The 27,007-nt window shown below is 43.9% G+C and overlaps 1 protein-coding gene across 7 annotated transcripts in view; it reads left to right on the forward strand.

The window, feature by feature from the left end:
* DAB1 (DAB adaptor protein 1) overlaps window positions 1–27,007 on the forward strand; it is a 421,097-nt gene that overhangs the window by 252,648 nt on the left and 141,442 nt on the right. For all 7 annotated transcript variants that reach the window (XM_029228762.1, XM_029228765.1, XM_029228761.1 and 4 more), the window contains one exon: window positions 21,512–21,651. In XM_029228762.1, coding sequence (XP_029084595.1) covers window positions 21,512–21,651 — 140 coding nt within the window. The remainder of the gene's footprint in view (window positions 1–21,511; window positions 21,652–27,007) is intronic.

The raw sequence follows: 27,007 nt of genomic DNA on the forward strand, positions 1-27,007 counted from the left end.
GCACTTGTGTGTGTATCTGTCAGCCTGTTTTCTCTCTCCCGCATCTGTCACATTTATTGAATGATTCCTATATGTTAAGCACTTTGCTAGGTTTATTATATTCATCAATTATATACCTAAAGGAGGCAGGGTGTTGTTAATGGTTAAAAATCACATTGCTTAAGTTCAGATAAATTCCAGCTGTCTGTGTGACCTTGGCCAAGCCCCTTTACCTCTGTAAGCCTTGGTTTCCTCGTTTTTGTAGTAGGGAGACTAACAGTGTCTACGGTAAGGGATTTTTGTGAGAAACCAATGAGGTGATACTTGCAAGATATGTGCACCAAGCCTGGCACATAGTAAGTGCTCAATAAATATTAACAAAAGCAAAAAGAACTTGTTGAAGAGTGAGTTTCTCTGTAACTGCTAAGGGGATACACATACCTACCTGTAAGGTTGTTGGGTGACTCCGTCTGCGACTAGATTTTAGCTGTGTTAGAAAATGTGTCTTGTAAATCAGTTGAGTCCTTTGGTTTAATGTGTGTGTGTGCCTGTTTCAGTTTATTTATGTGTATTTCTTTAGTTCATAAGAGACTTTTCAATGTGAACTAAAGGGAAAGGGACAGTTGGGAATGTCTGGGAGTGGAATTCATAGATTGAGGGAGAGAGATCAAGGGATAAATAGCATTTTGGAAGGAACTCAATTCATCACATAAGAGAGAACCAGGAGGGAAGACTCTCAACATTTTGGACTGGTGGGGTAAGAGAGGCTCTTGCTCGTGACAAAGGAAACGTGCAGGAAAATGCACAGGTGTGCAAACATGGAGGATGTATTTGGGGACCTGGGTTCCAATCGGCTTTATTTGACTGAAGCCAGGATCTTACGTTGGGGAAAATGGGAGTGAGGAATTAAAAATGGGTTTTCTTTCTAATTGAAAAGACTGTGGTCTTTACAAGGGCAGGGAATGTGTCCATAAAGCTCACCTCTAGCTCCCCAATGCTTAGCAAGTAGGTGTACAGTAAATAGTTGATGAAACATTGAATCAATGATTGAGCAATTTCTGTTTCATTTGGTTTGGAGGGAAGGGGAACCTTTGAAGACTTGTGAATAATGGAATGACATTAATAAATGTATACTGTCTGAAGAGCATCTTATAGTTCTCTATCAGATGGACTGGAGTAGGGAAAAATCGTCAGGTAAACCAGTTTACCTGAAAAACTGTCAGGTCAACCAGGGTACCATGGAATTATCTAGGGGGAGGTATAAGGACCAGAATAAATGTGGTGACAGTGAGGACATTTTAGAAATATCATTTACAATTCTTAGAACCTGTGTGGAAGCCACAGTAAGGTGAAAGGGAGATGAAAGTCTCTCCAGAGTTTCTACCTGGGTGAAGGAGAGACTGCCCGTGACATTCATTTATTTGACACATGTTATCTGCATTGCACTGGGCACGTCTTAGACACTGAAGACTCATTTATGAATAAGAATCACAAGTGGTACGTCAGACCTGCGAGTAATTGCACGGTGTGCTGGGTGTTGTCGCCGTTGTTGCCATAAACGAATCGTTAGGTTGTACAGCGACTGCACGTAAACTTGGCCTGGTGAGGCTTCCTGGGGGATGGTGGTGGGGAGGTGGCAGTGGTACTTGGCACTGAAACGGAAGAGCCAGTCTGAGTAAAGGAGAAATTGCTCATCTCAGTTCTGTACATATTACATTCTGTTCATTGTAAGACATTTAGATGCCACAATTTAGAAGGCAGATGAGAAGGTGGGCATGGACGGGGCCTAGGAGAGGCGTTGAAGATAAATATGTTGACAAAGGTGTCATGTTAGGAGAGGGTGAGATTGTCAAGTACGAAATAAAGACCCTGGACAGAATGTTAGAGAAAACCTCTGTTAAGGATCTGGAAAGAAAGGATGCACTGGTTAGGGAAGGAGGAGAACCAAAATGGTCACAGAAGCGTAAGAAGAGCGACTTCTTCAAGAAAGAGGAGGCAGTGAGATGTCCAGTTGTATGGAGGGGCTAAGGAGAGTGAGCGTGGAGAGAGGACCATTGCAATAATTATTCCTTGATGAGGTGGCCTTCATGAGAGCACATCCCATGTCATCGACTCCTTAGTGGCCTGTTGCATTTTTAGTGGCTTTGGAACCAGATAAGTCAGTTTGTAGATTGTCCAGGTCCTGGTTGCCTTTGAGATGCTTCACTTGGCACTGAGTCCTTTCCTAAAATGGGGGTAAAAGACTGAGTTCCGGCCCATAATGCAGCTCTGACCATGTCATAATCATGCCCCTGAACAAAGACATCTTGAACACCCACAGAAAAAATCTGACCTGGGCTTCACAACCCTCCAGAATCTGAGCCCAGACTTCACAGGTGGTGGATCGTAGTGGAAAGAGCATGAACCTTGGAGTCAGACGGGCAAAATTGAATGCAGCCCTCTTGCTGGCTGTCTGACTTGGACAACTCATGCCCCTCTCTGACTGCCAGTGTATTTTCTGTACGTAGGCGTCATCTGTCACGTGCCTAGTACCATTCCTGGCTCAGGAGGGATGCCCAGTAACGTGGAGCAGTTACTACTGTGCAGAGTTAGATAAAGGCTCCTTTGCAACTTTTCTGATCTTGCTTTTGCCTTTAACCGTGGTGGAGGCTCTTCCTCCATCCCCCACTTCACGTAAATCATGCGTATCATTTGAGACCTGGCTTTAGTCCCACCTCTCCCTGAAAACTTCCTCCGAGGACCTTGCTTCAAAGTCCTGTTTCCCTCCTCCAAATCCCTAGGACAATACTCAGTATAATATGTATGCTAGTTATTCCTGGGCCAACCTGGGCCATGACTTCTAGTGTTCTTAACTTGTTTTCCTATCTTGATTTCTCGTTTCAGTTTTAAGAGGTTTATGTATTACTTCCCTGACTCGACTGTAAATTCCTTGAGGGTAGAGGAAGGCCTTATAATTTATTGCCATCTATAATTTGTAGCTCTGTTTTTTCTTCTTTTTTGTCTTTCCATTCTTTGGAAGACGTGGCCTAGCAGGGAAGGTACATTATTTAGAGTCACAAAGGCCTGGGTTTGAAATAATTGGCAGCCAAATGAAGATTATGTGACATGGAAGAAATTACCTGCCCACCGGGAACACTACTTTCTTCATCTCTAAAATTGAAAAAATAATAATACCCCCCCATAGTATCATTGATGGCATAAACAGTGCATAATTGGTCCTCAGTTATGATGTTTGTCACCACTTCCCTGGGCCTTACTAAGTGTGCAATAATGAATATATCTATTTTGTCAGGATACCTTAAAAGATTTGCTCTGGAAGTCTTTGCATCCCACAGTCCCACACGGAACTGCCCATGCAGCCAGCCCTGTCCCATCCATCAGAATGTAGGATTCTTCCCTGTTCCTCTCTTAGTACATTGGTGGCACCTTCATTTATGAGACACCGCCTTTTTATGAAACTGTGTTTCTTCCGTTAGACTGGGGACTTCTTAAAGGGAGTAATTCCATTTACTCATCTCCTCAGGGAGACGACTCAGGTAGAGTGGAGAACACAGACAGATGTGGAAACAAACATAGCTGGAGTGAATCCTGGTGAATCACATCTTCTTATTGGCTGTGTGAACTCTGGGCAGGTTTCTTGACCTCAGAAGCCTGTATCCTCATCTACACAAAGGGAGGTCATAGTACCCCTTAGGGCTGTTGTATGAACTAAATGAAAAGTAATGTATGCAGAAATGTTTATCCCGGGATGTCAGTTACGTAAACGATGCTCACAAGGTGTTGGCTGCATTAAACTAAAAAAGATTTAATACTTATTTCTGTTTTCCACTGATCCATTATCTTATTATTGCTGGTGATCAACACTTGTCACATTTTCTCCCTGGCACTTTGCTACAGCAGTTTAAGAAGCATTAGGACTGTGCTTGCAACCATATTGAGCTCCTTGGAAGGGAGGTGGCTTTGTTGAAATTAGCAAGGCTGTGTAGGCGTTCATGCTTTTGTTACCCGATGGAAAAGACTTGTCTGTTTTTCCTTGTTGGCAGAAAGGAGACAAAAAGAAGTTGCTTAGAAGATAATTGGCTCTTACGTATTAAATTAACTGAAAGCTAGAGTTAATCTCCAGGGAGATAAACTACAATTTGAGGTTTGAGATCTTGGTGATGACAGCAGGGGAGAGATCATCAAAATCCAGATTCTTTCTCTTCTCATGACTGTATTAGCAGGTATGACGCTAGGGAGAGAGGATCAGAGACAGAGCAGGTTCCCTGGGGCAGTGACCCGGGTACCACCATCTACATCCCTTCCCTTCGGCAAGCATTTAGTGACTGTCTCCTGGCCACGCAGAGGTGGGCCAGGAGCCGGATGTACAGGAATTCACATCCATTATTAATGAAAGCTTTGTTGTTGCAAGTAATGCAAGTCAACTTGAATGGACTTAAATATAAAGAGGGACACATCATAAGGACTGAGAGTTGTCTCACAGACCTAAGGAAGGGCATGTGTGAGCTGAGCCTCTGGAAAGATGAACCAGGAATTTTCAATCAGTAAGGACCCCAACAGTAATTTCTCTCTGTGGTCACTTCTTCCAGAACATCTTTTCCCTTGGCTTTTTATATGATTTGCCTTTCTCTTACCTAGGCCAATGGCAGGAAAAGTTGGCCACCCAGAATTCTATAATCTAGTCACAAGGACAGATGGACTCCTTTCTCTGCTTCAATTCTCAATTCCCAAGGGTGGGGCTCTGATCCACACAGCTTGGCCCAGGTGTCACCATCTGGTTCAATCAAGAGGGGCCAGAGGGTCGGGTCATGTTGTATAAACACGGCCACTGTGATGATACCGCTCTGTGGGAGAGGGCGGTCAGCTGGGGGTTCAATCACTGAGATTGGACAGATATCTTAAAAGTTGTCTAGTCTTGATGAATGAGGCCAGGTCCCAACTCTCACATAGTCAGGGAGCTAAAAGCAGTAAAAAAAGAAGAAAATCGGTGATGATGTCACCGATATGATGATGTCATCATATATGATGATGTCATGCTCAGAAGAAGCCGTGGTTTTTCAGCATTGACGTGGTTCAGTCTGAACTCTCGGGCTACATTTAAACTGGAGTGAAAAGAACTCATATTTATGGAGCACCTCTATGTCAGATGGACCACTGTCACACATCCAGGGTACATTCCTAAACATCCAGGTAGGTCTTGTCTATTCCATACTGTAAATAAGGAACTTACTGTGACGTAGTGGGGCCTGGGGCCCTCGTGGCAGAACAGGCAACAGGAGGTTGCCTCTGTCCGCTCCCGAATCCCGCACACGCTCCACACAGCTGGAATTTGAAAGGCCTTGAAGGGAACATGAAGTCACCCGGTTCCTTTGGCTTTGTCTCCATCACTGGTTGGAATGGCTTTGTCTCAGGAAGAGACACTGCCTTCCACTCAGGCTCCCTAAGCCAAATTCAAGAGTCATACTTGATTCCTCCCTTTTCCTGTCTCTCCCACAGACAATCTATGAATGAGCCCTGTCTGCTCTTCCTGCAGTGTCTGTTTTGGTTGAGCCCATTTCTCTACGTCTTAATCCACCCTCCTTGTCTCCTCTCTCACCTGGATCACTACGATACCTCCTGCTTCGACTTCACGCCCTTTTGCCAAAGAGCAGTCGGAGAAATCATTACAAAATGCGGCCATACAGGACAGGAATAAAGACGCAGATGTAGAGAATGGACTTGAGGACATGGGGAGGGGGAAGGGTAAGCTGGGACGAAGTGAGAGAGTGGCATGGACGTATATACACTACCAAACGTAAAACAGATAGCTAGTGGGAAGCAGCAGCATGGCACGGGGAGATCGGCTCGGTGCTTTGTGACCGCCTAGAGGGGTGGGATAGGGAGGGTGGGAGGGAGACGCAAGAGGGAGGGGATATGGGGATATATGTATACGTATGGCTGATTCACTTTGTTATACAGCAGGAACTAACACACCATTGTAAAGCAATTACACTCCAATAAAGATGTTTAAAAAAATAAATGCGGCCATTTACCTGCATAACCCCCGCTTGCCCCCGCCCTACTATGGTGTTTCGCTGGGCTTAGAACTGAATCCACACTCCTTACCTGACCTTCTAAAGCGACACATGAAGGAGCCCTGCCTCCCTCTTTCCTGTGCCACTCCCATCCCTTCCCCCTTGGTTCTGCTCCCATCACACTAGCTTCTTTCTGTTTCGTAAACAGGCCAAACGCACTCCCTCTCGGCATGACTGCCCTTTACTCGTTGTTCACATCCCCTTTCAAATGTCATTTCTCCAGCAATGCCTTCCTGGACCAGCCTGTCGAAATTAGTTGTTCCCCACCCTGCCCCCAGTCACTCTTCATCTCATCAAACTGTTTCATCATCTTCATAACACTTATCACTCTCTGGAAGGATCTCGTTCATTATTTATTTACCGGCTAATTCTCTTCCTTTCCCTTCCGATGAGAAGCTCTAGGAGAGCAGGGGCTTTCTCTCTCTTGTCTATGACTCTTCCCTGGGACCTGAGCCAGTGCTATGTAGTAGGCATTCAACACATGTTTGTGGCTTGAATGCATGACTGTTAGGCTGCCTGTGTTAGAAATCCAGGGACGTCGGGGTGGGGCCTGTACCCTTGCATTCATTACTGGCAGTGTCGGGGGGGGGGCACTTAGTCACTGTCTATTCCAGCACATTCCACTTAAACCCTCCATCATGGGGATTTATCTCTGAGTTTAATCAAATGTAACTTATATCGCAGCCTCCTCAGTAAATAATTGATTTTCCCTGTCTGTTGTCTTCATCACAAATACTTCTTTGTACTCTAAAGAAATCATTTAATCAGTCGATAGCATACACAGCCCTCTTGTTTAGAAGGCAGATGGAAGATAAAGTGTGGGTCTCGCTCCCACCAGAATCTTCCCGGACCAAAGTAATCTCCCTTAAAAAATAGTCTGCAAGCAAGTTGGCAGCAGAGAGGCCCAATTAAACCCTCTTGTTTTCTTTTCTTTTCTCTTTTTTCTAATGGAGGTGACCGCGTGAAAGTTGTAGCTGCTGCAGAAGTTCTCAGCCAGTGGCAGGCTGCACATGAAAGTAGAAACCCTCGTTCATTTGTGGCTTAATTAACCTCTGTCTGGGTCCAAGAGCAGGCTTTCAAATGCCGAGCATTCACGCACGTGGGGTGAGAACTTCAAACTGGGCGTTTCAACTGTCCTGCGCTCCGCTGTGACCTCAGCTCACCGACTAAATCCCAGTCTCCCGCTTCTCTCTGTGCTCTCAGTCATCTGGCTTTTCGTGGGCAACACGTCCAGAGCTTACAGGGATTCACCTGTAATCCAAATCCTACAGACTTCCTTCCTTCGCCCTCATTGTTTCCCCCAATGAAGAACATTGGGAGAGGTAAGTTTCGCATCTGTGTTCACACATTTGTCTGTTTGGAGCCCACACACGTCTCCGGAGTGGAAGAAGGACGGCGGGAATAATGAAGTGTCAACTCTGATACATGTAGAAAGACTCCATGGAGGCGTTCTCACGGGGAAAAATCCATCTTCCTACTGTCTTCAGGAGGAGTTCTCAGCATTATATCTCTTTGCACTGTTTTAATTGGAAAGATCTTAACTGTCCAATGATAAGGGGTTGGTTAGATAAATTACGCTACATCTATAAAATGGGGATGTCAGGCAGCCACTAAGAATCATGTTCCAAGAAATATTAATATGGAAGAAAAGATGCACTGCCCTGCCAAATGGAAGAAGCAAGCTACAGATGTACAGTATGAAAACATTTTTGAGAAATGTGCATTTGTGTGTGTATACTTAGGAAAAAGTTTGGAAGGGCATATACTCAAATGCAGCCACAGATATCCCTGGAAGTTATTCTGGATAACTTTCCCTCTTTTTCCTCTCCTGCGTTTTCCAAATTTTAAGATTTGAGCATGTTCCTCTTTGTAATTGGAAAGAAAAAAAAAAAAACAGTTGTTATAAAGAATGCAAATAGAGAAAGTTTAAAAACGTATCTGTTATTTTTTCATTGGAAAACAAGATCATCTTCGCTTGTCATCAGCTCCCAGGACTTTGTAGATGCCTAGTATCTGCTATCATGTGCATTTGCCAAAAGGAGACAAGTTGTGAACTTTCGAAAAGGAAACCCCACTGCACCTCCCAGTTCTGGTGGCGGTGAGGATCACCCCGCTCACTCTGACAGACTCAGCTGCTCGCGACGGCTGGCAAACACTCCACAGTTTTGCCAGAGGCCTTTGAGTTGCATTTGGTGAGACAGCGTTAGCTCTGGATTTGCCTTCTTACTTAGGGTTAGCGTCATGGAACATCAAAGCAGGTTACATCATTGGGGCACTCGGCACTGCCCCCCGCCCCGAGCCCTCGTCCCGTCACTCTTGGATTATTGCAGGCACGTGCTAGCTTGCATCTCCACATCAAGACCCCCTCTCTATCGTCCATCAGAACTCTCTCCCTCAAATGCACTGACTTCGTACTGTCTTCCATCGAGTTCCCAGGAAACCAGGGGTGGAGATGGAGATTTGCTATAGGAAGCTTATTGGGGAAGTGCCTTCAGAATCAACACCGATGGGGAGTACGGGTAGCAGGGCTGAGCAGAGGGGGGAGTTGAACCCTGATGCAGCTGCAACGAAGGCCCCAGCTGATCTCACTCTTCCACAGGGAGCTCTTGAGTGGCCTTCAGTGTCGTCCCCAACTGAGGCTTGGGGCTTGGGTTTTTATACTCAGCCTCATCTAATCCAGTTATTGATTGGATGCAAGCTTCAGGGGGCGGTGGGAAGCGAGGTGAGGGGAACATGGCATTGGGTGAGGTTACGCTTTGGTGGAGGAGAGTTCCCTGACAGCAGCTCACCCAAGAGCCTTCCTGGGTCAGCGTGTCAGCTGGGGGATGAGTCTTCAGACCTAAAGCTGGGTCTGGGAGACATACCGCATGTAGCCCGCAGTTCACAGAAAAGGAAGTGGAAATATTGTCAACATATGATACCGCCCAGGAGCTGTACCGCTGTGTTGGGTGCTTCACACATATGCTTGCATAGAGTTCTTACAGTAATCCTCACGTTATTAGCGTCATTTGTGGAGAGATGGAGTGACTTGCGCTAGGCCAGGAGGCTCCAAATGACAAAGAGCTGAGGACCCAGGTCTCTCCTGGACCGTGTTCTTTCCCCTGCATCATCCTGCTGCTCCCCCACCCTTATGTGCGTCATCCTGTCTTGCCTTCATCCCCGCAGCACCACAACCATAATAGGACCCTTTCTGTTGCAAATGACAGAGACAAAAATCAATTCAATGACTGTTCAGTTGCCTTCTGCAATCCTATTTCTTACCCAGCCTCAAGTTGCGCATTCTCTTCCTTAAAACTTTTGTTCTGTTTTGTTTTCTTTTTTTTTTGCGTTTGTTTTTCTTTTTTTTTTTTAGTTTCTTATTGGGGTAACATTGGTTTATAACATTATATAAGTTTCATGTATCCAACCTTATAATTCTACTTCTATATATGCTACAGTGTGCTCACCGCCAAAACTTTCCATCCATCACCATATAGTTGATTCCCTTTACCCATTTTCCCCTCCCTCCAGCCCCTTCCCCTCTGGGAACCACTGCTCTGTTCTCTGCCATCTACCTGTTTGCCTTAAAACTTCTTTGGGTTAACTCCATTGATTTTTCAGCACTCCTGGCTCTGCCCTTTCTGAGCTCTGTGGTCTTGGGCCAGTCTTTACCTCTTGGAGCCTTAATTTTCTCATCTGTAAGAAGGGACTAATAGTGCATGTCATGCTAGGTTGTGAGGGATAAGAGGACAATGAAGGGGAACATATATACTGTTTAAAGCCCATTCTGTGCCTTGCACTGTGGCATCAACGTGAGCTAAAATATTGCACACCTGGTGCATTCCCTTACACCCTTAGTGGCGGCACATACTGGCTTTACCTTCTCTGCCCCTTGGCCACTAGGAAAAAGACCCAAGCCCAGCCATACAAAGACCTGAGAAAGCGAACGGTGTGTGCCATCCTCAGGCTCCCGGTAAGCAAGTGTGCGCAAGGAAAGCTGCAGATGGGAAGCCAGGCTGGTTAGTCCTCGACAGGCCCAAGTTAGCAGCACATACCAAGCTCCCAGGCCTTCATGGAAGACTTCAGAAGGACTCGGCAATGGAGGGTTATAGACGTCTTTATAATCTTAAAACTGGAAGGTTTCTCCCTTTTTCTGTCTCACGGCTTCTTCCTCTTACATGGAGGTATGATTGGCTATTTTTCTATTATACCTGACTTGTGTTCGAGAAACGTTGCTAGGGGTTGTAGTGCCACTAGCCTGTTTCATAGCACCTGAGGCTTTGGGCACCGTGAAGAAAACTTAAACTTGACTTTCCAAAGTTAGAAAATGCTATGTCTGTATGTTTGGGGGAGGGTGTTGGAAACTCCAGGTAAGGAAAGTGAGAGCACTTTCCCTTACTCAGTATATACTTCCTTCTTCAGCAAATATTTCTTGAGCACCCACTCAATGCCAGGCACTGTCCTAGTTGTTTGAGATGCACAGAGAGGACAACAGAAGACAATGCCAGCCCTCCAGGAGCTTACAGTCCAGCTAGGGGGATTCCCGGGCCTAGGTCCTTCCTGCCTCAACATGCTCTCCTGCACCAGGCGTCACCACATGGAGCACGATGCACACCCCACACTTACTTTTTTAGCATGGTAGTCTCTCCGGTTTCCCTTCACAGAAACTTTAAAGTGGTGTTTGAAAGGAAGTGCTAGGAAATTGTTGGGCTAAGGGTCTGTTGGAGTGGCATGACGTGGCCAATGATTGTTTTCTTCTGTTATTGAACTTATTAATACAATTTTTATAATAGATTTTTAAAATTAAATAACAGCTCGCAGAAAAGGAGAACAAGTAAATACTAATAGACCTTTGTCAACTAGGAAATTGAAAGAAGGCCCAACCGTCAGAGCATAAGAATTGGGCCACAGGTGGGGTCACCAAAGGATCCTGCCTTGTACTTCTGTGGTTCGTAATCTGACTCTGCCTCAGAATCATTGGCCAAACTTTGACAATGCAGATTGCCAGGCCCTCACATTAGAATCTCTGGAATCTTAGGACTTGGTTTTCTACAGAAAGGTGCCCATGGATGCCAGATACCCTTTATACAGAGCTCTTTCCAGAAGTACCAGAGAGGAGAACTTGTAAAGAAAATGTATGTATGAGTAATAGGTTGAATATTATTTTAGCTTTTGAATTAGTTTACCTTTTAGCAATGATGACAGCAACCATGTTCATAAAAGTGCCTTTTAGCAGCCCCCTAAGTGTGTCATTCCCCTTGTTCTGCCCACTACCCAGCTAGTTAATTACACAAAAATCAGCATTCTCCCCTACACAGTCAGCATACATAATTTCTTGTCCATTGCAAATCAACACCTGGATAACGGCAAGACAGAATTCTAAGTAAAATAAGTTATCTCTGCTCCTGGGCCCTGAACTTCCCCCCACAATCTGTTCTTACATTGGACAACCTAACAGACAATAGAGCTCTCTCAGCAATGGACAGAATGATGTTGGCTAGGCTGGGGGATGAGGGTGGGGGGAAACCTCTTTGAGATTTTCTTATCATCAAGATGGACGGCCTAGTAAATTCAGAGAGATATGCAGAAGGAGGGAGGATGTCTCAGTTTGGGTACTGGGTTAATAATTCATAAGGTGATCTCCCTGTAGCCTTCAGGAAGGAACATCCTGTTCCTAATTGCACCCTTAATCCCAGGCAACCAAAAAAAAAAAAAAGTTACCAGATAGCTGATACCATCACTTCTAATGCAGTATGACTTTGCTACGGTTAGCTTTGGACCACTGGTGCTTAATGTGAAATATATTATTTGGGGAGGAGGAATGCAGTAAAAATATTTATTGAAAGACTGCCGTGTGCCAGGGAGTGTGCTAAGAGCCAAATGTGTATTGTCTCGTGTAATTCTTCTAACTGTCCCAGAGAGGAGTGCAAATAACTATAGTTTCGTACAGATGGAGAATCTAACACTCAAAAGTTAAACACCTTTCCCGGAATCGCACACACACACAGGTGGTCCCAGAGCTACTGCCGCGCCTTCTGACCGCAGTGTTAGGCAACCGCGCCCCTCACTGGCAGCATAGCCTTGTACCCCTGACCTTACTTCCCTGTGCTTCTGTCCCCTCTTCCTCTGAATGGGATGCAGTCTTTGCCTTCAAGGTTGTTCTGACTTTTCAGTAAGACTGTATGTGGAAATGGGACAGACATCCTTGTTTTCAGATATCATCCAGGTTTTTCTTCCTCCTTCCTCATTCTAGCCTCCCTGTTACAGACTGAATGTTTGTGTCTCCTCCCCCCACACCCTCTAAAATTCATGTATTGAAGCTCTACCTGCCAATGTGATGGTATTGGAAGTGGGGCCTTTGGGAGGTAACTAGGGTTAGATGAGGTCATGAGGGTGGGGCCCCCTTGGTGGGATTAGTGCCCTTATAAGAAGAGGAAGAGAGATCAGAGTTCTCTCACATGCTCTTTCTCTCCACTAAGTGAGGATACAGCAAGAGGGCAGCCATTTGCAAGCCAGAAAGAGGGACCTTACCCAGAACCAAATCTGCCAGCACCTTGATCTTGGACTTCACAGGCTCCAGAACTATGAAAAATCTGTGCCTGTCATATAAGCCACCCAGTGTGTGGTATTGTGTTACAACAGCCTCAGCTAAGACACTTCCTTAGATGTTTAAGTATCTAAAAAAGAGGAGTGAATACTCAGCTTGATATAAGAAATATCTTGATGTTGACCTCTACTAGACAGGAAAATACTGTAACTGTCAAAAGTTAAAAGAATTAAAAGGACCCACAGACAGACTGCCCACATTAGAAAAAAACAATCTTGGCTCTTGTGTGGGTTTCTGTGGCCATGCTCATTATCTGGGATGAGTGGAGGAGGTAAAGAGAGAACAGTCTTGGGTGTGAAATCTCTTTTGTTTGGCCATTAGCCATCTTTAGTGAACGGCCTGGAGTGGGAGACTGATTACTGATTACGACTCCAGTCGATTCTGTGGGCTCTCTGCCTCAGTGTCATGAAAAATGCTAATTGCCTGCTTCTTTGGGCTCCTGACTTCTGACAGAGAGGCTTGTTTTCGTTGAAGTTTCTGCAAGGTCACTCCCAGTGTGGGACCTCCACGCTGGCGGTGCCTTCTGCTCCAAGACAGGGACGTGGTGTTCTTCCTGACAGCATCCTTGAAGCCTTTGCAAAATGGGGAGTTTACTCGGTGCCCTGGGGACTGTCTCCATTTAAATTCAGAGTTATTTCCCGGGTTATGAGATGAGCAGGTTGTGATGAGGCTGAGAACCGCTCTTCCCTAATGGGATGAAGTGCAGTCAACAGTGAACTAACTGCAGGTGTGACATTTACTTTATCCCATTAGGACTTGTATTCCTTGAAGACTTAGTGAATCACACTCATGGAGTGGATTTGAGATAAAGTCTGTACGGAAGGCGTTTGTAGTGACCCTGTACACTTTCCCAGTGTGATCCAGACTCTGGGAGTCCACTAGCCTCTTTTGAATAAACAAATAAATGCATTCATGTATTGAATTATTCAATACAGCTGAGAACTGTGGGTCCACTTTATGCCAAGCACCATGCTAGGTTCAGAGAACACAGATGAATCAGTCCCTGCCCCCACCCTCAGGGAGCTAACATGTAGAGGAGACAGGCATGAAGACAAAGTCAGTGAGGTGCCCTGGTGCTGTGATAGATGCTGTGAGTGAACTGAGTGAAAATGTGTCTATTTGTTAGGCAAATGCCAGGCTCCGGGGATACCTTGGCTAACAAATCTAACACAGTCCAGGCCTTTCTGGAGCTTACAGAGGAATGAGAAGGAGGAATTTAAACGGATTATTACAAATGAGATTAATTTGTTGCAAGGAGGCAGGGGGATTATCAGGAGAATACTATGGACACATCTCAGAGGGGACGTCCCAGGTAGACCTCTGGGATAGAGAAACCTGGACACATGGCATTGTGCTGAGACCTCAGGTGTCCAAGGGGAGGGGTGAGAGGAGGGGGGAGGATAGGGAAGGGTGGTGGCTTCAAGGCCCAAAGAACAACAGGTGTAAAACTGCAGAGCACAGTGTGCTCAGAGCATGGCTTGTTGGAGGATCTGGATGAAGGCCACTGTGGCGGGAATGTGAAAAGTAAAAGGGAGGGTGGTCCAAAATGAGGTTGATGAGTTCAACGGGGACCATATTTACGGGGGCCTTGTAGGATATTTAAGGAGGTTCATTTTAGTTATACAGAAATATACCTATTTTAGAGCTGTATGCTCAAAAATCTTTTACTGATAGAGATGTGATTAAAACAAAAAAAGAAAGAAAGAAAGAAAAATGCCCTGGAGACCTTCTTCTGTGGACTCAGGCAGACCTGGGATTAAGTCCTGGCTCTAGTACTTACCGAGGTGAATCAATTTAAACAACATGACCTCTCTGAATGTCTGGCTCTGGATCTAAAATATGTGGATAGGACCCACATACGATTGCCTTAACAGTAAGCTGAGCTCTACAAAGCACGGCCATGGTTAGCGTCTCTAAATATTAGTTTCAAATGTCATCATAGACGGTTAGCTCTCAGAGATCTCTGGAGAGCATTTTCTCTCTATGAATGCTCATTGGTACATGGGGAGGCTGAGCCTCCAAGAGGATAAATGACTTACACATAATCACATAGGTGAAGGTATAGGCACAGAGACCACACTTGAATCCAGGCCTCCTTACTTCGCAGCCAGTTACTGCTTTTCTTCCATGGGGTGTGGTTTCCAGTCATAAACCCTGTATCTTCCTCCTTTGGAATTCCAATCAGTGGTATATTGAAAATTGAGTTCTCAGATTACTTGGAGAGTTTTGGATTAAGATTCTTGACAGAGCATCCCTTATAGTGATTGTTCATCACTGTTGCTTGTTTATGGAACCTAGTAAAGCCAGTGCACCAGGGCAGAAATCTTCAAACCATTCCGCTTAGGCTCCTTTCCTCTGATGTGAGTAGGAAAGCACTAATGAGGTGGTGCCCCTCAGGCCCTCCCTGTCTCCCAGGCATGTATACCCAGCCAGCCACAAATGCAACTGAACAGTGTTTCTCCCACTTAAGGAGATCCCTTGGAAACATTTAAAAAGAAAGTCATGGGCTTTTAAGAAAACAAAGAAAACTCTATGAAAATACCTTTGCTGCGTAATGTCTTTTATTATTACTGATTTTTATCCTTTGTGAACTGGTAACATGTTTAAAATATTATTATCAATTTGAAAACCCCAAATCAAAACTTTGTTTTGAAATTCTCATTCTGAGGACCCAGTTTGAGAAATAGCACCTCCAAAGAAGTTTTCTACATAAAAAGGTTGCTGTTCGAATACTTGCTGTTCCTGGTGAGCTTCCAGAATTACGAATGTCTGAACCAACTCAGTCTACTGTGTCCCTCCCACTAGGCTCAGAATCTCAATGGGTGGGATTTAGGAATGTGGTTTTTTGTGTCTGTGTGGGATGTGTGTGTGTGTGTGTGTGTGTGTGTGTGTGTGTGTGTTTTAAACAGGTGATTCTTCATTAAACTAGAATTAGAAAATGGCTGCAATAATAATCTATTGACTTTTCCACTAGAATGTAAGCTCCACGACTAGAGGGATATTTATATATTTTGTTCACTGCTGTATCTTTAGCACCTTAGAACTTATAGTGAGCACTCACTATATATATATATAAAGAGAGCTTTATACTTCCCCAAATGTTGCTACACTGTTGTTTTAATCTAATCCTCACAACAGACCATAACATAAATAGCTCCTGTGGCCTAAAGAACAAAGCCCAAAAGCTTTAGCTTGGCTTCCAAAGCCCTTCATTGATTAGACCCCTCCAGCCTTTGTCAGCATCACTCAAGCCCTGTGTTTGAACACAGTACTTTGCAAGCACATTGATTGTCTTAGGCTTACCCCAAATCAATGTAATCAAAATCTGTGGAGTGATATTTATAAAAGCTGCCTAGATGATTCTAAAACATAGTTAGGGTTGAGAAACACTCAGTCTAACCTAATTACTCACTGTCTCTGAATATTACCGTAATCTTCGTTCCTCTAGAAAGCAGCTTCCTTACTCCTCTACCTGTTGAATCCCTGCTTTTTCACCAGCCTCCCTGAAATGGCATCTCAACTCTGCAGCTGTTGCTAATCCTCTCCTCACCAGACGGAAAACAGTTCCTCCTCCCCTCAGCTCTATATGACATTCACAGTCCTGGTCATATTTTGTAAAGCTATGTGTGTCTCCTTCTGAATTGTGGCTTCCAGACAGGAGAAGAGACACTTTTCACTTACCTAGGTACCACAGAAAGCTAGCACAGTGCCTTGCACAAAGAACACTGAGGCAGTGCAGTGTAAAGATGGTGATAATATAATTAGGGTGACCACACAATTCACCATCCAAACTGGGATACGTTTCAGAGTAATGAGGGGTGCTAGTAATAATAGCGTCAGGACAAAAGGTATAAACAGGGACTGTCCCAGACAAACTGGAAGTATGAGCACCTAGATAACAATGGCCAACACTGACTAGCTCTTACTGTTTGCCTGTCACTCTCCTACATGCTGTCTGTGTGTCATTTCTTTGACCTAAACAATGACCCTACGTGGGAGCAACTGTTCTTACCTGCACTGAACAGAGAAAGATGCCGTGGAAGACATGTAAAGGAACTTACCTAAGGCAACACGATTAGGGGCGGGGTGGGAGAGGTGGCACTTGAACTCAGGTCCTCTGAATCCAGAGCTCATGCCGCCCAGTGGAGGAGCTCAGGCCTCAGTGTACGACAGGATGAAGCTCTGTTCACAGCTCAGCTTGAAATAACTTTAGTTACCTCTCTGGCTTTAGTGTCTTTATCCATAGAATGATGGCAATGCCTCCTTTCAGTAACCCTGGAGGATTAAATGGGACATGGTATGAGAAGATCACGCGAGGTGTGTGTGCTTGTGATGTACTTGCCTGAAGAGAAAGCTATCTGCCAGTTTACTGTAGGCTCCATCAGACATCTATCCAAATAGCTGTGACACAAAGCGAGAAGTAGTAAGCGCTATGACAGGTCACAGGAGACCCCATAGCCTAATGGGTAAAAGCATGACATTTTGCTTGAGACCTGGGTTCAAATTCAGGCTGTCATATTTGAATAGACATTTCTCCAAAAAAGATAAGCACATGGGCAACGAGCACATGAAAAGATGCTCTGTATCATTAGTCCTGAGGAAAATGCAAACTGCAACAATGAGGAGACTTCACTAAACACCTACTAGGATGGCTAAAGTTAAAAAAAAAAAAAAAGACAATAAGAGATGTAGCAAGAACAGGTGGTGGAGAAACTGGAACCCTCATACTTTGCCTGTGGGATTCTAAACTGTTGGAGCCACTTTGGAAAAACAGCTTGACAGTTCTTCAAAAAGTTAAACAGAGTTACCATATGACCCAGCAATTTCTCTTCTAGGTATAATCCTAAGAGAATTGAAGAAATATGGCTTTGTAAAAACTGGTACAGAAATGTTCACTGTAGCACTATTCTTAATGGCAAAGAAATAGAAACTGTTTAAATGTCCATCAGCTGTTATGGTATATCCATACAATGGAATATTATTCAGAAAGAAAAAGACGAAGTACTGATACATGCTATTAAACGGAATGATCTTGAAAATGTGATGCTAAGTGAAGGAAGCCAGTCACAAAGGACCACCTATTGTATGATCCCATTTATATGAAATGTAGTTTGCCTCCAGAACAGGCAAGTCTATAGAGACAGAAAGTAGATTAGTGGTTGCCTAGGGCTGGTGGGCTTGGGGAAGATGGGGAATAACTACTAATGGGTACAGGGTTTCTTTCTGGGTTGATGAAAATGTTATGAAATTAGCTAGCAGTGATGGTTGTATAACTCTATGAATGTACTAAAACCACTGAATTGTACGCTTTAAAAGAGGGCATTGAATGGTATGGGAATTAAATCTCAATAAAGCTGTTATCTAAAAAAATTCAGGCGATGCCCTTGGCTTTGGGCATTGGTGTCATCTTCTATAAAAATAGGGCTCATGACAGAGACTAACTCAAAGAGCAGATGTGAGGATTAAATAAGAGATTGCATGTAAAACTCTTGGCACGATGACTGGTATCGCAAATGCTCGATAATAGATGATTTTCCTTAAATACATGACCTTTCTCCTGTCCATCCTGAAGCAGAGGGTCAGTGGTGCTTTTAGCAAAATAGGCTGGGGATTCATGACAACTTAGGGTGCATGGAGATTGACACTCTCCCTCACACTCTCAAGTCGCATGTGCCTCTGAAGGAACAGTGTTACGGCTCTGATCTCCGTTATTTATTTCTTAACTTACATATTCGAGACCTTGCTCAAGATGTGCTCATGAAAAATTACCCTTTTAATGGTGGAGCATTTAATGAGAAACCGGATTATCTACTGCATAAGTGCCCTTCATACAAATCAGCTTGGCCCTGGGTCCTAATCTAAATTGGGCTCTCTACTTTCCTCTAAATGACCTCATATTTTCTTATTAATCTCTGCCCTCGTTCACCTGATCTGGCTCTGCTTCCTCTTGTGAAGCATCCTCCTCAACAGAGCTCTGTGCCCTGACAAATGTTTCTTAAGGCTGTCTTTGTATCTGACTTATGGACATTTTTCGGACATGACCTGGAGGCTGGAAGCTGTTTCTTCCATTTTCAAGCCATCTCTCCAGTGGATTTTTGTTTTTTTTTTTTTGCTGTATGCGGGCCTCTCACTGTCGTGGCCTCTCCCGTTGTGGAGCACAGGCTCCGGACGCGCAGGCTCAGCGGCCATGGCTCACGGGCCCAGCCGCTCCGCGGCATGTGGGATCTTCCCGGACCGGGGCACGAACCCGTGTCCCCTGCATCGGCAGGCGGACTCTCACCCACTGCGCCACCAGGGAAGCCCCCCAATGGAGTTTTAATGCTGCCAGTGTATTAAATATCAACAGATTTGGGCCAGGTGAGTTTTGGTAGAAGTTTAGATGGGGCTTCACAGGGAAGTCGAATGGATGAGAAGCAGTTAATCACCGTGGTTAAGAGAACAGGCTTGAAGACACAGAACACAAGCAAACCATAAGCCTGGGCTTTGGCATCAGGCAAATCTGGATTCAGGTCCCACTCAGTGAGTTTGGACAAATTACTTGGCCTCTCAAACCTTCGATATAGATCCTTGTCTATAAAACCTAAGTAATAGTACCTACCTCTAGGATTATTTCCAGGGCTAAACAACTTGGTGCATATAATGAGCTTTGTACAGGACATGATAAATTCTACCTGGTATTGTTATTAAACTTTGGAGGAAGTTCCAAATAGTGAAAGGGATGCTATTAGTGACTGAAATAGTGTCAGGAATTGAAGAGGCAGAGATGGTATTTGCGATAGAATAAGGTAGAGTAAGATAACCTTCCCAAGAAATAGATCAAACCATAGGCCACTCCTACCAAATATTGCATAATAATGCAGGGAGAGGTGACCTGTGGTGCCCACAGCTAGATGTCTGTACGTATAGGGTATATCAGGCAAATGTTCTTCTCTTTGTTGTTAGCCTTAGTCTCTGACATCTGCCCTCACTGATCCCGGAGACTTAATTTTTACATTGATTGCACATTCAGACGAATCGAATCATCCATGTGTTATATTTGCTTTATGGAAAGTAATTCAAGAAGTTTAATATGCTAAAAGCCAGCAAGGATGCGGTAGAAAAAATACCAAATGGGATTTGGGGACGACAGTTCTAGGCCTAACTATGCAGACGTCCTTCTTTTGTGTTTTCCTGTTCTCAGCTTTGTATCTTCTACGTGCTTCTTTTACTGAGCTGATAGCAGGGGCAACAACTACCATTTATAGAAAACTTACCATGTGAATCCATGCTTTGCACATACTATCTTATTTAAGTTACTATTCATAATAACTCCTAAAGTAGATATTTAATCTTCATTCAACAGTTAAGGAAACAGAGGCTTGGCAGGTAGTTTAGTTGGCTTACAAGTGAGAGAGCCGTGATTTGAAATGAGGATGTCTGGCTCTAAAGCTTATACCTTCTTACACATCTAGCATAGTGCACTACACATTTTTGTTTGCAGTCATCAAAAACTTGAGCCTCTAGGGGCATAGACTTTGTCTCATTCATCTGTTGCCAGTGAGTAATAGCATCTGGCACAGAAGCGATGCTCAGTAAGGGATGAATGAATAAATGAATGAAATGCAAGCCATGTTTCGTCAGTAGGAAAGCATTATATGATGGTTAGCTATTGCTGTTGGTTTTTTTTCTATTTTAAGTGTGTCCTCAAATAATTCTCAGCCCCACATAATGGAAAGGCCTCAGTTTGTCCATCATGTGGAGAGAAGAAATGGGCTGAATTATCTCCAGTGTCCTCATATCTAAGTGTCAGACTGATGAAAGAAGGCATGATAGAGGAGGTATCAGAAGTTGAAGTTAATGATCTTCCAGGAGGTGAATATCAGAAGCCTTAGGGCATTCCAGGTTTTAAGAACCACGTAAGCAATGCCCCAACCTGTGACTCCTTTGATGGGAGTTTGCCGAAGTTAGAGACTTGAATTCCTATGTATTCTTTCTTTTTTTTTTTTTCTAACTATATGAACGTGGACAAGCTATTTGAACTCTGTGACCTTCATCTTTGTCATCTGGGAAATGGATATGGTTGAGTCGTTGTGAAGAGGGGGTAAAGTTTATGAAACATCTCACAAGAAAGATGTGCTCAGTTCACAGTAACTTTATTGTCTTCATTTTATGTGGATGTGTTTGAACTTCTGGTTGATGTGTCTCAGCAAAATATTATGCTAATAATGATTGAGAAAACTGTTACGAGGTGTGGGCGCACCGTACCAAGAAGTATGGAAGACTCTTTCTGTACACGCATGAGTTAACAGAAGAGACATTGTAAAATCATTTTTTGATAATTGCCCCCGAGTCACTGCTTGATACAAAGCAATTACTCTGGAGTCTCACTGTAAAACAGCCCATGGAATTGGGTGTAAGGAGGGTCTTGGACCCGGGCCAAAGTCATATTAAATGCTGGAAATGCCGGAGAGGCTCAGGGCTAATACTATTCTAACAAGAATGTCAGACATAAACTCCTAGTGGGTGATGATCGTTTGTTGGTGACCTAGTGTGTATCAAAATCCGTATTGGCTACTTTATACGTGTCATCATGTTTATTTATCTTACTGCCCCTTTGGGATTGGTTATTTTTAACTCTTTTTTTTTTTTTTTTTTTTTTTAATGCCTGAGAAAATGGAGTCTCAGAGAGAACTGTGTAATCTGCCTGAGGATTTAAAAGGATAGAGCCAGAATTTGCACACAGGAGTCTTACCATTCTGTTGTCCGTGGTCTAATGATTTGACTTTCACAGCATGTAGGTGAACCAGAGAACCAGTCTCGGAGCTGTGGATAGTTTAAAGCCCGTGGGGCCTGAACACCTACCTATCTGAATCCTGCATTTCTCTCTTTCTAGGTCAGGATCGCAGTGAAGCCACTTTGATAAAGAGGTTTAAAGGTGAAGGGGTCCGGTACAAGGCCAAACTGATCGGGATTGATGAGGTTTCCGCAGCTCGGGGAGACAAGTTATGCCAAGACTCCATGATGAAACTCAAGGTACTGTGCAAGCATTTTCATTTAAGTAGTGTGGGTTTGATTATGACCGAGAGGAAGAAATGATTACAGTCATTCTGGTAAACATATTTTTTTATTCATATATTGGTATATTACTTGGTACACTGATGACTCACTGCATTTATTTATTGGGAGGACGTGTCAATCATTTAGCAAGTGTTTGTTGAGCATCTCCTACGTGGAGGTATTTTGCTAGCCCCTGTTGTACAGTTTTTGAGTGTATCACGTGTTATTCAGTTGTGTCTTCACTGTGCGATGCCTGCAAAAATAAAAGTACAAAATCATCAAATTGTGCTGTCACTCAGATTTTATAAATTTTCTACTTGATTTCTGAATAAATTTTATATATTTCACCGTATGATGAATATGGTAAAAGATGATATATTAATAAAAAAGTTGATTTTATTCATTCTTGAAATTTCTATTAATGTCCCCCACATACTTTAAAGGGAACATGTTATAAAAAGTGATATGTAATTAGATATTGACATTTGGCGGTATCACGAAGAGATTCATGATTTTAAATGCTTTAAAGAAGGCTTTTCATTGAGAAAACTAAGAAAGAAATTGAGAAGAATTTTAATATGCAAAATAAGACAATTATGTTATTAAATAGCCTTTAAAAACATACAAAATTGAACATTGTTTGTTCCCAGATTCTGGTCTCCGTGTAGTCTGTGTCTCTTTTTTTAAAAAGTAATATAAAATATTAGAAAAACAGATGATTTAGCAAGAAGTTTACAAGCTATCTTATGCATTTAAGACCTATAATTTAATTATTTTCCTGATTATAGAATTCAAAAAATGCTCATTGTAAAAATTTTGAAAGTACAGAAAAGTGTGAGGGAAAATTAAACTTACCCACAATCCCACCACAAAAAGAAAAATCAGTATCGGCATTTTTGTGTGTAACTAACACTCTCTCTTTGTATTTTTATATACGTTTGTGTATATGTATATGAATCATACACATATATGTAGTGTAATTGGAATTACTATTTATAGTTTCATATCTTGTTTTCTTTCTCCCTAATAATATATCATGAGCATTTTTTCTTATCTTCTAATAGTCCCTGAGGATACAACTTGGTCAATGTAATTTTTTTTAACGTAAGAAAAAGGGAAGAAAAGAAAAGGAAAGAAAAAAGAAAAGAAGGCTGGCCAAGTGCCTACTAATATTAAATGAGACAATATCTACAAAACACCCTCTACATTGCCTTTTCTTTGATAGATGCTTAATAAAGCACAGGTATTAATTTTTTTTATACTGTACACATTTTCTCAACTGTTTAACATGTATATTAGATGCTAAGACTCCCTGTAGTATAGCTGTAGGAATCATTCTTTTTAAAAACTCTTAATTTTCTAAACTGTGTATCATTACTTTCTTTTTTTTCTTTTAGCTGTTACACAGCAAACTTTATTTTAATAGTTATGAATCTACTACAAGGCATACTAGAAAAAAGTATAGAAGACATTAAAATCATGAGTTCACAGATTGTCTCCTTGGAAGAGGTTAATGTATCCTTTTATAAAAAATAATTAAGCGGGACTTCCCTGGTGGTGCAGTGGATAAGACTCCACGCTCCCAATGCAGGGGGCCTGGGTTTGATCCCCGGTCAGGGAACTAGATCCCACGTGCATGCCGCAACTAAGACCTGATGCAACCAAATAAATAAATATTAAAATAATAATAATAATTAAGCAATGTTATAAGATCTTAGGACAGTCCAGTAATGAGCCCCCTTCTTCTGCCAAGTTCAAGTCTGAGTGATAAATACACAAAGGAGTCCAACAGGAAGAATTCTAAATTCCAGCTTCATGAGTGATAAATGCTGGTCTGGAGGATGTGACGTAGACACACAGCCACAGGGCATCCTTGAAGGAGACAGGCCATTCCACTTGTTTTGTGGGGTAGTTGGATAACTTCAGCGTTCCATGTTCACCCACCCTTACCCCTGCTCTGCCCCAGAGCAGGACTGTGATTCACGCATGAGATCAGACCAGAACGCAACCTCTCTACCAGCGCGTAGATTGCAGAGAGAGAACCCAGAAAGACTGAGCCAAGGAGACCCTAGTCAAGAATGGGGATAAAGGCCTGCATCTTGATTCTTGCTGAAGTTGCTCCTTACTGAGTATGAGGCCAGGCAAATGGAGATTTGCTTTCGACAAATATTAATGGAAAGACATCAAGAAACTCTCCAGTGGCCTGGTTCTCACCCAGAGCCACAAGTCTGCTGAGAACAAGAAAGAGGCTGGTGCGTCTTCCCCCAGCATCCTGGTAGATAGCGTTCACCAGGCATGGGTCACAGAGCACCTCACTGACAGCTGCCTTCACAGAAGCATGGAGGTCTCAGCGTATGTGAGACAGGAGTTGGCCTGTGTGCCCTGAAGTTCTCCCTCAGGATTAACACTGGGCCAGGCTAGCTGTACCAGGCCTGGCCAGGATTGCCGATCTTGGCGTGTGTGTGTGGTGGTGGGGGGGGTGTTACCTGCAGTGAAGTACCCCATCTGTCGTCACCCCTTATAACTGTGAGGTCCCCAAAGCCCTGGAGAGTTGGTCCAACCATAACACGCTCCTGTCAAATGCTCTGAACTTGTTGACGGTTCTTGGTGCCCAGACGATCGTCTTTCGTTATTTGCAAGTTGCAGAGCAGAATGTTGACATTTCTGCTCCCCGTAGTGTTTCTTTAAGAAACACAGAAACATAAACGATCGATTCTCCATTTGGCCACTTGCCCAGGAAGGAGAGACAAAGAAGTACAAAACGCCTGTTAGCCTTGCAAAAGGCCCACTTGTTCATGTCAGGCCATAGGAGAAAAATTTTTTTTTAATCTGTTTTTCTTTGCTAGGCTTTCTGAAGCTGGTGCCTCTTCCTGTTTTAGAGAGTTTTCTCTTGGATTATAGAGATTTAAGAGGGGGTTCATGATGTGAGTATGAGTGAGCCATTGCCTGTCCACCAGCGAAGCCTCATTGTCATTGTATTTTAATTTAGTCAACAACGCACTTTTACATATATTATCTCTTTCGCTCTTATGAGGTAGCTATTAGCTTCCCTTCTTTGTAAATAAGAAATCTGAGGCTCACGGAAGTTATGGGATTTGCCCCAGAACCTTCATTTCATCTGGGATAAGCCCAGAATTCAAGCCTGTATCTCCAGATGCCCAGTGTTTGATAAGATATAGTTTAGTGCTTCGTTCTATTCTGTGTTGTATCTGCGTTGAATCGATCCTGGTTCCCCAACTAGAGTTTAAGCTCCTACCAGTAAGCTACATAGCCCCACATTGACTTCCAAAGTAGTCAACTTTCAGAGGTATCGGGCAAAATGGTGGTGGTTGAAGCCATGGGAGAGATGGGCTGATTACAGAGCCCTGAGTAAATCTATTAGTCAGGGTCCTGTAAGAAACACCCAGCCCGACTAGGTCAGATGAGGGCACTTTAATGCGGGAGCGACATACAAAGGTCAGGCAAGGTTAAGGTAGCAAACAAGAGCTGGTGAGGCACTGGAAACTAAAAACAGTGGGAAGCTGTTACCATCCCAGGATGAGATCTATTTACTGGTACTCAGGGAGGGCGAGATTGCGGACAAAGTCCCTTCCCTCGCCAAGCGAGATTGTAGAACAAGGATGGGAAGGAGGCTGGATGAAATACCCTGACCTCTCTCCTTCCACCCTCTGGTCTCCCGTCTGTGCCTTCCTGGGTGGCATGCAGAGGGCAGGAAGCTCAGAGGACCAGGCAATGCAGACCACGGGGGCCAGTCTCTGGGCACAAAGCAGGGTGGAGGAGGATATTTGTATTCTCCTTCTTACCTCAGAAAAGTGAAACTTAGGATGAGTTTCCCCCCAAAGATCTACAACTGATAACCACTAGGGCTGAGATTGGAGACCAGGTTTATTTCATGGAGCTTTCTGGAATAGCATTCTAGGTTTTCAGCTATTCAGATTGCACACCTGCTTGACGTGTTTCCTGGAGATCACAGTCATCCCATCGTGTGCATACACCCTGCTGGGTGAGGTTTCTCAGAGCCCTTTCCTGTGCATCATCTTATTGGATTCTCACAGCAACCCCTGAGCTGGACAGGGCAGGCTATCAACCGTGCCTGGCGTGCCTGACCCCTTCCCTGTGTATAAAATCCTCCAGCAAGATGCTGCCTCTGTGTGACCCCCTTAGGGACACCTGCATCAGTCACTCCATACAGTGCCCAGCACGTGGCATTGCTTCACAGAATCAGTATTACTATTAGAGGTGATGGTCACAGTCATTTGCTGAGCTCTCCTTGCACGCTGCACCCCATGCTAGGTGCGGTATGTGCATGCTTCACTCTTAGGAAGTAAGAAGTATTCTCATTTTAGAGTTCTCCTTCACTAGTGAGTTTGGAAGCTGGTGGTTCCACCTTTTTTTCATCCGTGCCTCCCCAAAGAGCCCTTCCAGAGGGTTATAATAGAAGCAACCCTAACACTGGAATTCGAAAGGTCACTGTTCGAATTCCCTCTATATGTCTTCTTAGTTCCTTGAGGTTTGGGGTGTTCACTTGGCCCCCCGATCTTATGTTTGGTCATTTGTAAAATAAGGGAGATAATTTTTCCTTCCCAGGAATGTGGGATGGGCTGAATTATATGACGTATAAGAGAACTCCTACCATTCGGTAGGTACCCAAGAAAACATCTGACTCCTTCATTTCCAGGGGGCCAGCAGTGACTTTGTAGGTCAGGTGGCTAATATTAGGCACAGAAACCCCAAAAGACACCTACATCCATATCTTCCGATTCCCCAGCCAGCCCTGTCCCTTGGCCCTTTGTCAGTTCTACATAACAGCACTGAATCATCTGTGGGGAGGTGAGCCCCTGCAGTGTGCTGTCTGGTGGCAGGCTTGCTTGGACTTCATGCAGTTTTTCAGGGCTTAACTCAGGGTCCTGTCTCTCAACATGCCTGATGAAACTGGAGTTTTATTTCCCCAAGGATCACACCATGTGGATCATCCTTCTCTCTTGCATTTGTCCTGGGAAGCTGTACCATCAGCAGCCCCAAGCAGAAGTGCTCCTGAAACATGCACGCTGGCTCCTTCCATCCCTCTTTACCTGCAGCCACCTTCTGCCAGGGAGTTCTTTGATAGCCACTTGGTCAGCATCACTATGTGCCGGGAATTAGCACAATTTGATGTTGTGGTAATTCTGAGAGCTAGGGGTTGTTAGGACCATCTTGGAGATGGGGACATTAAAGCTACTCTTCTTGGGGCTTCCCTGGTGGCGCAGTGGTTGAGAATCCGCCTGCCGATGCAGGGGACACGGGTTCGTGCCCCGGTCCAGGAAGATGCCACATGCCGTGGAGCGGCTGGGCC

Source organism: Monodon monoceros, unplaced genomic scaffold, assembly GCF_005190385.1.
Source record: "Monodon monoceros isolate NGI ecotype Baffin Bay Population unplaced genomic scaffold, NGI_Narwhal_1 Super_Scaffold_18, whole genome shotgun sequence".
Taxonomy (NCBI): Eukaryota; Metazoa; Chordata; class Mammalia; order Artiodactyla; family Monodontidae; genus Monodon; species Monodon monoceros.